General features: G+C 43.8%; 1 protein-coding gene across 3 annotated transcripts in view; it reads right to left on the reverse strand.

Annotated features, from left to right (window-relative positions):
• Window positions 1–13,922, reverse strand: part of JARID2 (jumonji and AT-rich interaction domain containing 2) — a 321,993-nt gene extending 308,071 nt beyond the window's left edge. The window contains exon 1 of one of the 3 annotated variants that reach the window (XM_066268345.1): window positions 13,310–13,922. In XM_066268345.1, the coding sequence (XP_066124442.1) occupies window positions 13,310–13,354 (45 nt within the window). In that variant the 5' untranslated portion in view covers window positions 13,355–13,922. Of the gene's footprint in view, window positions 1–1,166; window positions 1,182–11,044; window positions 11,064–13,309 lie in introns of those variants that run through there. The other 2 variants (XM_066268348.1, XM_066268349.1) reach the window with 2 other exon arrangements.
• Window positions 13,923–14,255: the final 333 nt, after the last annotated feature.

The following is a 14,255-nucleotide window of genomic DNA, read 5'->3' on the forward strand; positions in this document are numbered from 1 at the left end:
AAATCCAGGTCCTTCCTGATCTGCGCGTGTGTGCACACGCACACGCGCGCGCACGCGCGCACACACACACACACTATATTTAAACAGAATTCTCATCTCTGTGACTTGAGGATTACTTTAATGCATCTTCAAAATTCTTTCTGATCCAAAATTCTGTCAGGGTGGCAATACCATTACTACTTAACAAAACTCACCTTTAAATTTTAGGTCAACAAGTTTCCAAAGCCAAAAACAAAAAGTTATTTGGCCCAAACACTGCTGGGTTGAGAATGACTACTGCTTGCTGCCCATATTTTAATCTGTTTGTCACTTTTTGGATTTAGAAAGTGAACTGAAAGCAAAAATTATTTGTCCAAGGAGAACTGCTCATCACAGCCTTAATTCCTTTTTGGAATGAGGTGTGGTGTATGTAAGTAAATATGTAAAATACACCACCCTCAAATACTGTAACCAACTACTGAGTCCCAGAACAAGGCTGTAGAGCAGGTAGAACTAAATGTTAAGCAAAACCAAACGAAAACAATTAGGCTCACTAACAGGTCGGTGTTTCTCCATCCCCCACCGAACCCTGGCAGCCCCTTTCCTAAAAGGCACAGGGGAACTCTAGATAGAGTCCCATCAAACACTTCATGATGTTCCAACTATTAAGAAACCAACTCCGCCTTTTGTTTGGCATCTCCCAAAGGTGGTGGCCTTTTTGCCACTGAGAACCATCAGTTTGAAAAGTCCTGTAGCATGTACAGAGGACCAACTTGTGTAGTGTGGTTGTAGACAGCTCCAGCAAAATAATACAACCAAAGCCCTTTCAAGGCAGGTGAAAATCATGTGCTGCCGATTTAACTGGTACTCCAGACCATGGTTCTTTATGAAATGCCTCCCATTCATGTTGAAACTCTTTCATCCCCAACATCAAGACATTATTACAAGCTCAAAATAGAACACAGAGCTTTCGTCCTCTGGGCAGCTTAACAATGGAAAGGGGCAATTTGGGAAAAGTCAATAAACATTAAGTTTTACCCCATCTCTATAGGGATATCTTGACTAAAGAGTTGAAAATGAACACAAAGAAGTTTATCCAAAAGTACTCTTTAACACCAAAAAGCAAAACATGCCTGGCTATAAAGATCACATGGCATTTTCCCATAAGTTAGGAAGAAAAAGCAAACCTTAGTGAGAAGGAAAGTGCTGAGCAGCTATAGTATTTCCATTCCTGTCCTCTTCCTCAGACAACGTGGATATGCTGTAATCAGCAAAGATGACCTAGAAACACTATGTGCCCGCTTCAACCTTGAGGCTAGAGAATGACAGTCTATGGGACTTGTAATAAGAATAACAAGGTCTAGATAGTTACAATTTACAAAGTATTTCACGTGTTAACATGTCTCCCCAAAATGACTTTAAGAGACCAATAAGGAAGGTATAATGCTCCCTCTTTTACGGGTGAAGAAACTGACACTTAGAGTGGTAAAGTGATTTATCCAATGTCACTCACTCTCTTCCTAGTGTTTTGCACTCCTGCTGTCAACTAAACTAAATTCTCTCAGGACAAGGATGAGATCCTGTTTTCTAACATAGTGCCAGAGCACAGTAAGCAACCAGAATACATCTGCTGTGTTTAACTGAATAGTCTTCCAAGCCAAAGTCCATGGGACCTTTATAACCATACAAACCCCATACCTCACAAACATGGCTAAAAATCATATATGAAAACAGTTAGATTCCAGGTCATCTAGAAGTATGTTATATTCTCACAAAAAACCCTTCTATAAACATAAAATATGTAATTGTAGAATTATACAGACACTCTTCTTCCCTTTGCCACTACAGTCATTCTGATTAATAACACATTGTGTGCTTAAGGCAATTTTGCTTTTCAATGTGCTTTCACATATCTTTATCTCTTTTAATTCTAATACTCTGAGAGGGGATAAAGAAAGAAAATAGAAACTTAAATAAAGCCCAATTGACATCTTTACTACTCGTTACAAGTGCTTGTATTGGTTTTTAAAAGCCAACAAACAAACAAATCCTCTGGCCTCACATGTACCACCTGTGGGCCCATAAATTAGCACAGCCTTTCTCCAAGAAAGCAGTGTGGTAAGAGGGTTCTAATCGTCAGCATGGGCACTTCTGAGTCAGTAATTCCACCTTGAGTAATTTGGGATTAAGTGCAAAAAGATACAGGGAAAGCACACTACACACACCATTTTATACAGCAGTCCCCAAATTGAAAAGGCCATCAAGGACAGACGAGGCAAGGAAAACTGGCACGGAGAGCCTTGCAGGCATTAAAACAATGGAGAATCGGCCCTGGCCAGTTGGCTCAGTGGTAGAGCATCGGCCTGGCGTGCAGAAGTCCTGGGTTCGATTCCCGGCCAGGGCACACAGGAAAAGCGCCCATCTGCTTCTCCACCCTTCCCCCTCTCCTTCCTCTCTCTCTCTCTCTTCCCCTCCCGCAGCCGAGTCTCCTTCCTCTCTCTCTCTCTCTTCCCCTCCCGCAGCCGAGGCTCCATTGGAGCAAAGATGGCCTGGGCGCTGGGGATGGCTCCTTGGCCTCTGCCCCAGGCGCTAGAGTGGCTCTGGTCGCAACAGAGCGATGCCCAGAGGGGCAGAGCATCGCCCCCTGGTGGGCAGAGCGTCACCCCCTGGTGGGTGTGCCAGGTGGATCCTGGTCGGGCGCATGCGGTAGTCTGTCTGTCTCTCCCCGTTTCTAGCTTCAGAAAAATACAAAAATAAATAAATAAAACAATGTAGAATCATATTTTGAGAACTGAGAAGATAAATGCAAAAAACACAGAACAGCACCTGAGTATGAGTCCACATACATAAAGCTGTTTTTCTATAGGTACAAGTCTGTCTGTGTGCAGTTATGACAGTTTTTATCTTTGTATAGCTGCCTGATTTGAATGATTTCTTATAAAGTAAAAAATAAAATAAAAGCCACTTTGAAAAGGGAAAAAACAGACTGCCTAATTAGGCATGAAGATTACATGTGGTTTTTACTTTTATGTGAAAATGTATCAATTACTGCAGTTACCACAGACAACTGAGAATTCACCTGGCAGGAAGAAACATCCCCAAAAGATCTATCCAAATGGCTTCTACTGTATCCAGGGCTAGATTTCAGGTCCTGGGATGTCACTGATAAAATGTGTAACCTCACACAAGTCACCTAACAGTACTAGACAACTCAGGTTTTCTCAGCTATAAAAGTAATTATTAGTTAAGTTCCTTTTTTCCAGTAGATCCACAGCAACTCTCCCATACCACTCATTTTTTAAATACTCTAAAAGCTTTCATTCAACAAATATCCTCAACTGTGTGATGACATAAAATTTAGCTCCTACTCTTAAGGAATTAATACGGTAAGAGAAATGTAAACAATAATTCCAACACCTAGAGGTAGATGTGAGGTGTCAGGTCAACAGAAAAAGGGGGCTTGGGTCTGCCTGATTGGGGAAGGGGTGGCAGGCTGTTCAGTTAGGCCTCAGACAGGCAGGTGGGCTCCTCCCGCAATCTGTTCACTGAGCAAGTAGAGGAACCAGGGTACGCAAAGACTAAGAGGCTGAGCTAAACAGAACTGAAATGGGTGGCAGTACACACCCAGGACAGAGCTAGAAGGGCTTTTGCATTGTGCTAGCAAAAGTTGGTTTAGACCTGATCCTGAAAGCCACTGAAGGGATCATGATCAGATCTTTCAGTATCAAGGATTACTGCTCTAGTTTAAACATCTATCTCTGTGCCTAGCTCAATGCCACTCTAATCTCAATTCTCACTTTCTAATTCACCACCAGACAAGTATGTGAGTCAAGTGTTGGACAATACAGAAGAGATTCAATGACCAACAGAGGGTAAGGGCAGGAAGTAATTACAACACCTTCTAATCTTTAAAGCCTTGCTCTATATCCCAAAATGCATTTTAGGATATCTGTTGCTATTCATTTAGTTTATTAAGAGGCAAAGTACAGAAATCATTTTGTTTCTGAGTCAGCTAGGAAGGCTGTCAGCAGGCCCGATGTCTCCAGATTGGTGATTTCCAACTGTGTAATACTACCTTGAGCATTTGTGCAATATATGCAGTTTACAAAGTGCTTTCATATCAAAAATATTACTAGAACTCCCAGCAACAAGCCTGTGAGGTACATGGACATGTTTTCCAGATGAGGAAGCAGCTCAACAAGGTTATGTGCCTGCCCGGGGTCACACAGCCAATGCAAGGCCAAACCTTGAACTCAGCTCATATTCCCAATCTTGTCCATTACCACAGAGAAGCCCTATATATGGGGGAGGGGGGGAGGGCAAAAGTAGGTTTTGCAGCTGTGAGTATGTAACAGAGTTTACTCGTGTTATTTATTAATTTTTGTATTATTTTCCATATGAACAACTGCAAACCTACTTTTGCCCCACCCTGTATTCAAAACAAGCCTGTTCCAATCTAAGGTACTGCATGTCTGAAGCCCATGCACTAGTAATAAGGCATCTACAAAAACATAAAACTCTCTAAGTTTTAATAATATCTATATCCAACTGCGCTTAATAGAATAAGCATTCATTTAATCCCCTTTCTGCAAACCTATGGAAGGAATAAATGCAAGAAACACATGCTCTGTCCTAATCCCTTCTCATTTCCTCCTGGCACCTGTTTCTGCCCCCACGGGCACCAAACACTTTAACAGCTGGCATAAACCAGAACCAAGAGATAACAACACACTCAACCATTGTAGATGAAGTCCTAACCAAACTGTGGTTAGGAAATAATGGAGAAAGAACCACCCAGATATAAAAAGAGAGCAATAAAACAGGGCACCAAAAGGTCTCCCACATTCTAGATGATTCAGTCATTGGATACCTGGGCTGCTTGTCCCAGGATACCAGAGGGTCTCCTGATGGAAGACACACACAACCGACCCCTCTCACTCCTCCCCCACCCCCAAAAAAAATATTGCTGGAAAAGATTTCCTGGTTGCACTGGAGAAAATATGAGCATAGGGAAGGGCTTTATTAGGAACAGGGAAGGGCAAAATTGTGGCTCTGTAGTTTAGTAACCTTCTAGGATTCATGGTAACTAAATACTGCTGTAAATATGTCAGTGTTCACTGGTCTTCCTTCTCATGGGTGGTGGAGTCTGACCAATTTACAAAATTAGAACTTATGATCCAATTTAAGCTTTTTAGGCTGCACTAGCTTTCAAGAACAGCTCCCATGAACCGCCAGTAGGATTCCCCTTTCTAACAGCCCTATACATCCTATGACTATGTGAGTAATAATGTGCCCGTTACTTATGCTGCCTCATTAACATATCTGGGTAGTCTTTGTTTACAGCAGCGATTCTCAACCTGTGGGTCGCGACCCCGGTAGGGGTTGAATGACCAAAACACAGGGGTCGCCTAAAGCCATCGGAAAATACATAATGCATTCTGAATCATAACTGTAGCAAAATTAGGCCCTGGCCGGTTGGCTCAGTGGTAGAACGTCGGCCTGGCGTACAGGGGTCCCGGGTTCGATTCCCAGCCAGGGCACACAGGAGAAGCGCCCATCTGCTTCTCCACCCCTCCCCCTCTCCTTCCTCTCAGTCTCTCTCTCTTCCCCTCCCGCAGGGAGGCTCCATTGGAGCAAAGATGGCCCAGGCACTGGGGATGGCTCCTTGGCCTCTGCCCCAGGCGCTAGAGTGGCTCTGGTCACGGCAGAGCGATGCCCCGGAGGGGCAGAGCGTCACCCCCTGGTGGGCATGCCAGGTGGATCCCGGTGGGGCACATGTGGGAGTCTGTCTGACTGTCTCTCCCCGTTTCCAGCTTCGGAAAAATACAAAAAAAAAAAAAAATCACTGTAGCAAAATTACAGTTATGAGGTAGCCACCAAAATTATTTTTTGGTTTGGGGTCACCGCAACATGAGGAACTGTATTGCAGGGTCATGGCATTAGAAAGGTTGAGAACCACTGGTTTACAGGAAGGTCCAGACCCTGAAGGCTTGAGGGCAAATGATTTCCCACAGTGCCCCATGCCCCCCCCCAAGCAGCAAAGCCAGGGGCAACAAATGCAAGTGCCAGGAAAAGTATCAATTTGTTACAGACCTGCAAAATCAAACAGGTACTCAGAAGCCTGGCAAGCTCATGCCGCCACACTGGCCCTCAGGTACAAGGGACAGGGTCCGGTGGCAACCACTTCTAAAAATAGAGTACACACCAGCCAGTCCCAAGGTGGACTGGAATCTCAGTTCTTTTTCCAAGGGGACTTAAGAAGACAGCCAGCTGGGGATAGGGGGTAGCTCCACCAACTGGTGTTTAAAAAGCACAACAAACACAACATGCTCTTGAGAGAAGATACACTCCTTCTGTCCCTGGAAGCTGACAAACTGCCTTAACTTCCCTTTCTTAAGCCAGAACCTCTGCTGGGGCTGCCACAGCCCCCATTATGGCTTTACCTCCTCTTTGAGAGGTTACACTGATCATTTATTTTACCTCTATTTCATCTGGACTAAAAAGAGGGGAAGAGATACAGCCTTCGACTATCTGGCCAATGTCTATTTGCTTTGGTTTTCTCTTCTGTAAAATGAACTTAGTATTCTTTTTTACTATGAAAACAACTCACTTATGGAAACAACAAATATGGGTGCTTATTTCAGGACTGAGTCTTCACTTAGGATGCTTTCAGGAGTGTGGGTGTGTTGTGTGATCACTAGAGTGTCTACAGTCCACGCTCTTCTGGCATTTCTTTTTTTTTTTAATTAATTTATTTATTTATTCATTTTAGAGAGGAGAGGGAGAGACAGAGAGAGAGAAGGGGGGAGGAGCTGGAAGCATCAACTCCCATATGTGCCTTGACCAGGCAAGCCCAGGGTTTCTAACCGGCGACCTCAGCATTTCCAGGTCGACGCTTTATCCACTGTGCCACCACAGGTCAGGCTCTGGCATTTCTTCAAATGGCAAAGACAGCCCCAGGAGAGAAGGGAGCATCTTCACCAGAGCAATACACGCACAACAGAAAGAAACCAGGAGACCGCAGCTTATAGTCCAGCTGCTCACTCAGGTGACCTAGTTCACCCTCTGAGACAGGATCTACATATGTGAAAAACAGGCCCTCTCCCATCCCAGACATCCTGAAAACAAGAAAGATAAAAACCACCTTCAAGAGTTGATAGGAACATGAAGTCCCGGAAGCAGGCAGGATTACTGGACCAGGAGCCATCGGGTGTCCAGCCAGTGCCGCCACTTCCTACATCATTCAGCTCTACTTTGAATGATTTTATTCAGAATGAGAAATAAAGGAAAACCTTATTTTAAAAAGTGTGAGGCCGTCAGAAGGCTAACTGGGGTTGACTGAAATCCTAAGAAAAATTAACACTTAAGAGGATAAGAAAAATCTCCAACTGTCTACAAAAAATAAAAAAAGTAAACAAATAGCAGTACTGTATCATAGCTTGAGAAAACCGAAGTCATTGGTTTCCACCTCCTGGAAAGGAAGAAGCTGCAATGAGACAAATATGGAAAAGGCTTTGTGGCTGTGGACAAAAGGAACCAGAGAGGTAAAGAGAGGGGCCTGGAGAAGCAACTGAGGCCTGTGGGGGTGTTGGAGGGATAAAGGAAAAAGCTACCTGGAAATGGAAAGAAACAAGATAATTGATTCCAACAACAACAACAAAAACATTCCATTTATCTATTTCCATTAACAGGTAGGCTTACTGATTTGAAATAGAACAGACCTTCAGAAATACCTCCTACTAAGAAAATAAAATTGCTGGATTTCAAAATACAAGCTTCTGAACTCCATATAAATTAGGCATAAAATCACTAATCTTTCTACCCCCTACCATCCAGTAACTGGCACAATTGTTTTTAACTCTGAAAGTAATACAAATTAACTCAGAAGGACCACTCTGAGATATGTTACACAGCATGAACTAGACAGGGTATCTAGTTTAATGTTTGGGGATTAAGACTAAATACAATGGGAGCACTCTTATCAGAGGTGATAAGGCCCAGAAGTTGGTTAGCTAATGTCAAGTCTGTTCAGCAGGAAACCTTAATAGAAAACAAGGAAGAAAAAAAAGTGTGGGTACATGTGTGTATGCATGCATGCATATATATGCATTATATGCATGCATTATTTTATATTACATGCATATAACTTAAACACATAAATGTACTTTTTAGTTTGTCGGGAAGGAAATGTGGACATATACAAAGTTTGGTTCTTAAAAGAGAATCATTTGCAAAGCAATGTGTGTGCAGAATCATCATAGATTTTTCCCGAAATCTTTTCACTGTCAGACCCACATCTAAATTAACAGCTTTATTGTTTTTAGCAAACCATTTTTATCAAGTGTTCGCAAAACATTCATCTGAAAGTTTTCATAAAAACCAAACTGTCTTTTCACACTCGTTCAGAGGATTACATAATATTTAACTGTAATTGCAATAATAAGACTAACTGGAATAACCAGATTTGGAAACAAACAACTGACAGTTGGCAAGCTTTCTATGGGCGGGAGCCAAAGAGGACATAGGCACACACACCCCAGGGCTGCCCACTAGCCAGGAGCTTCAGTCAGGATGTTCTGCAGCCAACAGAGCAAGTAGGTTGGGGAGGTAGAGAGCAGTTAGCAGAGCTGTTACTGTAATCCTAGGGGACACTTATACGTGGACCAGTAAGGAACCATGTAACTAGAATTCCAAAAACTAAATTTCTTAGACTGCAAATCTTTTTAACCATTCAGATGAAAATGTCAGGAGTTTGGGTCCTCACATGATCAAAGGCAAACCAGTTGATTAAAAATATTCCAGCTAAGCCTCTACCAAGTGTTTTAATGTACTATAAGCATAATATTACTTTCACATGTCACCTTTGAAAGGAGGAAAAGAGGAAAACAGTAAAACAGTTCTATTTTGAATGTAATAGGCACCAGTTATATATTCCAAAAGACTTTCTCTTTCCAAACAAGGAAAGTTTAAATAACCTTTGGAGCAAGGTATATATTAAAATCACACTGGAGTTATTTCTGAGGTACTAGGAAGTATGTCAACAGCCCTCAGCACATCAAAAGCAACTAGTTTAAACTATGAGAGAAGAACCAGCCATTATATCGTCAAAGTCAAATATTTCTATGTGCTTGGTTATTTGGGCCAGTGGCTATGGGGAACACACAAGTCAGATACTTGTCTACAGTAAACTAACAATAACCCAGATAGCAGTAACTGAAATTGGGTTATCTTTGGACATAATTTATTTTTCTTTCAAATTTCAGGGACAAACTTTGGACTCTTATCTTAACAATATTCCTTCCATAATCAAAGCTCCTAAATTGCCTCTGCCATAGACTTATGTGACAAAGAGAATGATTTTCCACTACTAGAGACAGACAGAAAAAAAAACCATGTGAACAGCCCATAAAAGGAAAAACACAGAAATTAAATAATGTGTACAAGTTTTATGCCCCCAGAACTGTAAAATAAAATATAACTAGACTGGGTGTAAAACAAGGCAGGAAGGAGAGGGGTATGGCTCATACATTCTACTACTATACTTTGATGTACTTCTACTTTTCTCTTTACAATTATATGTAATTGTTATTACATCAAATCCTGCTATTGAATCTTGTAACAATCTTTTCCCAGTTTTTAAAATCAAACCACATTTTTAAAAAATTTATCTTAGAGAGAGAAGAAAGAAGGGAGGGAGAGAGAGAAATGTCGATTTCTTCCATTTAGCACTCACTGGTTGATTCTAGTATGTGCCCTGATCAAGGATCAAACCCTCCACCTTAGCATGTCAAGATAACACTCTAACCAACTGAACTACCTGGCCAAAGCTAAATCAGAAAATTAGATACTTAAAACTTAGAGCCTAGTGGTACAAATTCTGCCAGAGCTGTCCTAGAAATAAAACTGGTAATTTGCTTTCGTTGTAACCATGAATCATACATACCTTCAGTGGCAGAGATTTTAATTTCAAACTCATACCTGCTATAAAACATCACTAATCAAATGGTTTTGAAGCCTGGACATCACATGTGTTAATTCTCCCTAGGAATAACCAGCTACTCAGTAGTTACTACTGGATAGGCAGAAAACATTCATAGAGCAAAACTTGCAACTGTTACTAAGTAGATTGGGGCTCTGAAAGGCAAATGTTTTCGGTTATTTAAGGTATTGTAGTGGGAGTAGTGCCCAGCACAATTAAGAGGGGATTACATTGCAATTTATGGGTTTCTCAAGGATGTCATTTAATATGAAGTATAACAATCATTTCTCCCAAAGCCTGCCATCTACAATCCCACCCCCAAACTCTGCTTTGCTAAGGCAATAAACTAAATGGCAAGGTGGCAGGTATCTAAGGCTTTTGAGACCAATTGCAGGAAATGTGCAGCCTTCCACCAGCTTGAGTAATAATGCCACCTTACATAGAAAGAGCATACTGTTTTATATCTTTCACGCACATCATTTTACGTACATAATCTTCTCACAGAAAGTGAGGTGGAAATAAATGGCACGTATTACTTTCTCTATTTTACAGAAGAGGAAACACTCAGAATGAGAGCTTCTTCTTGTGTGGTTCACAGTAACTAAACACCTTAAGACTTACGAGTCCAGTACTTATAAGTACACTGTATCAATGAAAAGTATTCTGTCATCTGACCCCCTAAAAAAATATTCATTAGGTGCACAGCTGGCACTACCCCCAAGGTACTTCAAGGCTTCCAGAATGAGCAACAGTTGCTGCTGTGCAGCATCACCCATAAAGGAATCCTGCCACATCCTGGGAAGACACGCCAAATAAGACTTAAAGTGACAAAGTAGTCGAATCCACAACATGGTCCTCCAAAACAAAGCTTTCGCTGAATTGTTTCCTTGTTTTTCTAAAGCACTGGTGAGCAGACCCAACTACCACAGTAGTAATGCCACGCCATCAGCAGACCTGCAAACACAGGAAGCGAAAACATTTCCACAGAATGAAGGCATCTCCACCCTACTCTCGACCTCCTCAATGGATCAGAATCACAGCGAGGCTGGGGCACTCTTTTAAGGACGACAGGCTCCCGGCGCTCACCTGGAGGACAGGGTAGCACTAGGTGGCCGAAGGCTAAGGACCAGGGCACCCTCCACCTACTTGTCTCCTCTGGGGTAGCAGCCTGGCTCCGCAGCCTACCCCGGCCCCCGCCCCTCGCAACCCGCTGGGCTGGAACCTCCCGCCCGTCTTTTGACGTCATGGAGGAGGAGGTTCCATCCCAGCCCGTCCCTTTGTGACGTCACAATGACAACACAACGCAGCCGGAGCGTCCAGGAACCAGGCGCGCAGCAGGGGGCGGAGGGAGACAGCAGAGGCCAGTGCGATGCTGGGGAAGAACCCGGGGCGAGGAGGGGACGCGCTGACGTCTCACCGCCTTAACCTGTTGCTCTCAGGACTGCGCCGGAGCCGATAAGCAGGGCCACGGGGAGTCGCCACACCTCCCCAAACCGTTGTCGCCAAGCTCAGCCATGCGCACAGTGGGGGCGCTCACAGGAACTGTGTGCTCCCGCCCCCTTCCCGGCACGCCCCCACCATCCGCTGCACGCTCCCACCCCTCCCCCCGCCACCGAGGCCGCACCTCCCCCGCCCGCTGGCCAGGGCCGCCTGGAGCCCCGAGTCGGGAGCCCAGAGCCCGCCACCTACAGGCCGTGCACGGCCGCTGAGCCCCAGCCCAACCCAGCCCACCGCGACCTCCGCACTCCCTCCCTTTTGCAGCCGGCTTGAGCTAGTCGGGAGCATAAGCTCCGCTCCCCGAACCGTAACTTGTGCTCTGCCTCCCGCGGCCAGCACGGCCAGCTTACGGCCGGATGCCAGGTCTCGACATTATCGCTGACCACCGGCAAAAAAAATTCCCACCCAACAGTGCTCTCCAACTTAGCGAGGTCTGGGATGGGGGCCGAGGGGCGGTCCTTGTCTAAGTTCTACCACATTTGCTTTGTCGCTGCACCCAAATCGGACGTGCCCGGGGAAGGCGTCCACGCTCCACAGAAAGGGTGTCTCCATGCAGTTTCTACAGCCCGAGTTTAAACTAGTTCTTTGCATTCTACTCGGCCCTCTGCAATGCGGATGTATTTTAATTCTTAAATTTTTAAGGGAACAGCTTTTTAAGTAGGGTTTGATTATTTAACCTTGCATTTCTTCTTAGTTGAAGTTTACGTATCTACATTAAGATCAGCCCTCTAGAAAAAGGCATTTAGCTTTTCCATTAAATGTTTTACAAAACCAGTGCCCCGAAGGTCATCTACGATTACACATATCACACTGCTCAAAAAGGGAAAATATTAACACCAATTTGTCCACTAGAGTTAAGTAAAACTTTCTTACGATGTTGTATTATTCCTAATGTATGTTCATTTGGTCTTCTTTTTAAAAATGGGTTATTTGATTTAAAGCATGCAACTAATCGCCGATCACTCGAGTGCATATTTATTTGGTTAATCCCTCGGTCCCCCTCCAACCTCCTTTCCCCCAAACTTAAAAAAAAGCCACCACACTAAAAACAAAAACAGTCGTCAATGCCTATCAAAACGTAGCTGTACTATGTACAAAACAAGTTTAACTATTCCAAACCGTTTAAACCGCTGAATCACCCAGTTTTAGACACCCAGTTAACACGGCGAAATTATTTGCAGTCACATCTGCATTCACATGCCCACCCAAAAACATTAGTTATATTGTACGTCTTTTTCTCCTAAAACTGGAAACCATGAATTTTTAAACAAAACCAGTCCCATTATTAAAGTCAGTCCCAACAAATGCATTTGCTGTAACATGATTCCCAACTGGTTTATGTTGCGAACCAGATAAGCCAAAACGACTATATACATTAAATTTGATGTGCCGGTTTAAGGGACAAGATCGCCATGATTGGACCCTCGATTGCAACTTAAAGGGCTTCCAATACATAGGAGTTACACGAATTTCGAAAAATATTAATAACACAGGTTCATTAACATGCAAAGTGCAATATGGGGCCAAACCCGCCCAAGAATGCAGTTTAGTTATAGTACCGCAGCCCTCACCCCACTCTCAAGCTCCACCAAAATCCGTTGCCTTTCATCTAAAACTAGATTAAGGTTGTGTCATTCGAGGTCAATTTATTCACTTGAGGTATCTCTACACCAATCTGTTTTTTCACCCAAACTAGGGAGACACGACTTTCCTTGAAAAGCCCTATTTCAGAAAAGAAACAGACTTATCGGAGGCTGTTTAAAACCCTTCAGCTGCAGAATTATCTATAAACTTGACATTCACAGCCATTGCTGAAAACTGCAAGTCAAAGGATGTGTTGTTAGGAGCACTTACGTATTTCTTCTGAATGATATTCCTCTTGGGTCTTTCCTTGCTCATTCTGAGATCCAAATGCTGATTGCAAAAGAGGACAATTGCTTCATGAATTTAAAGCCGTCAGAAATTTGCAAAAAAATATCCTGGTGGTTTTTATTGTTGGTGGTGGTTGATCTTGTAATCCGACTTTTCTTCCTCTTCCCCCAAAGCCCGATTCGCCTTGAAATAAATCCGATATTGGGAAGAAGAAAAAAAAGAGCCAAAGACGAACGAAGCAAACAACAACAACAAAAAAAATTCACTTTAGTAAAACACCCATAATGGAAAATTTCCCCCTAAACACACACACACACACACAAAAAAAAAAAACCGACGCCCTTCACTTCCCCTCCTTTTTTCCTCCAAAAACTACATCAGCGAAACGTAAAGGTCCTTAGTATCTGATCTGTAGTTACATCTTGGAAAAGAAAAGGGAAAGATAAATTTAAAATGTTGAAAGTCACGTTTGTGCTGCAGCAGCAGTGCGAGAAGAGTCAACTCCAGCGGCGGCGGCGGCGGCAGCACCACAGCAAGGGCTCGCCGAGTCTTTTTTCCAAGCCCCCTAACCAATGAGAGAAAGGCTATCCAGCCCAACTTTAAATGGACTCTGCTTTTATACAAGTTAGGGCTCCTCGAGTAATTCCCCGCCGGACGCTAGCCGAAAACTCCCACAGCTGAGCCACCAGGTGTCCGCCTACCCCGGCGCCGACCGCCCCCGGACCAGTCAGGAGGACCCCCGCAGCCCCGTCAACTGGACACCCGAGAGGCCTCGATGAACCCTTCTCGGGCAGCTCCTCCAGGTATTTCTCCCACGCCGATAGGAGTGGAATTGAAAGAGGCTCCCTAGCTCAATGCATGGCACGCTCGGTCGCCCCACCTCACCCCCTTTCCCCAGCTTGCCGCTCTTCCCTCAGCCGCAAGGCGC

Source organism: Saccopteryx bilineata, chromosome 3 (assembly GCF_036850765.1).
Source record: "Saccopteryx bilineata isolate mSacBil1 chromosome 3, mSacBil1_pri_phased_curated, whole genome shotgun sequence".
NCBI classification, from domain to species: Eukaryota; Metazoa; Chordata; class Mammalia; order Chiroptera; family Emballonuridae; genus Saccopteryx; species Saccopteryx bilineata.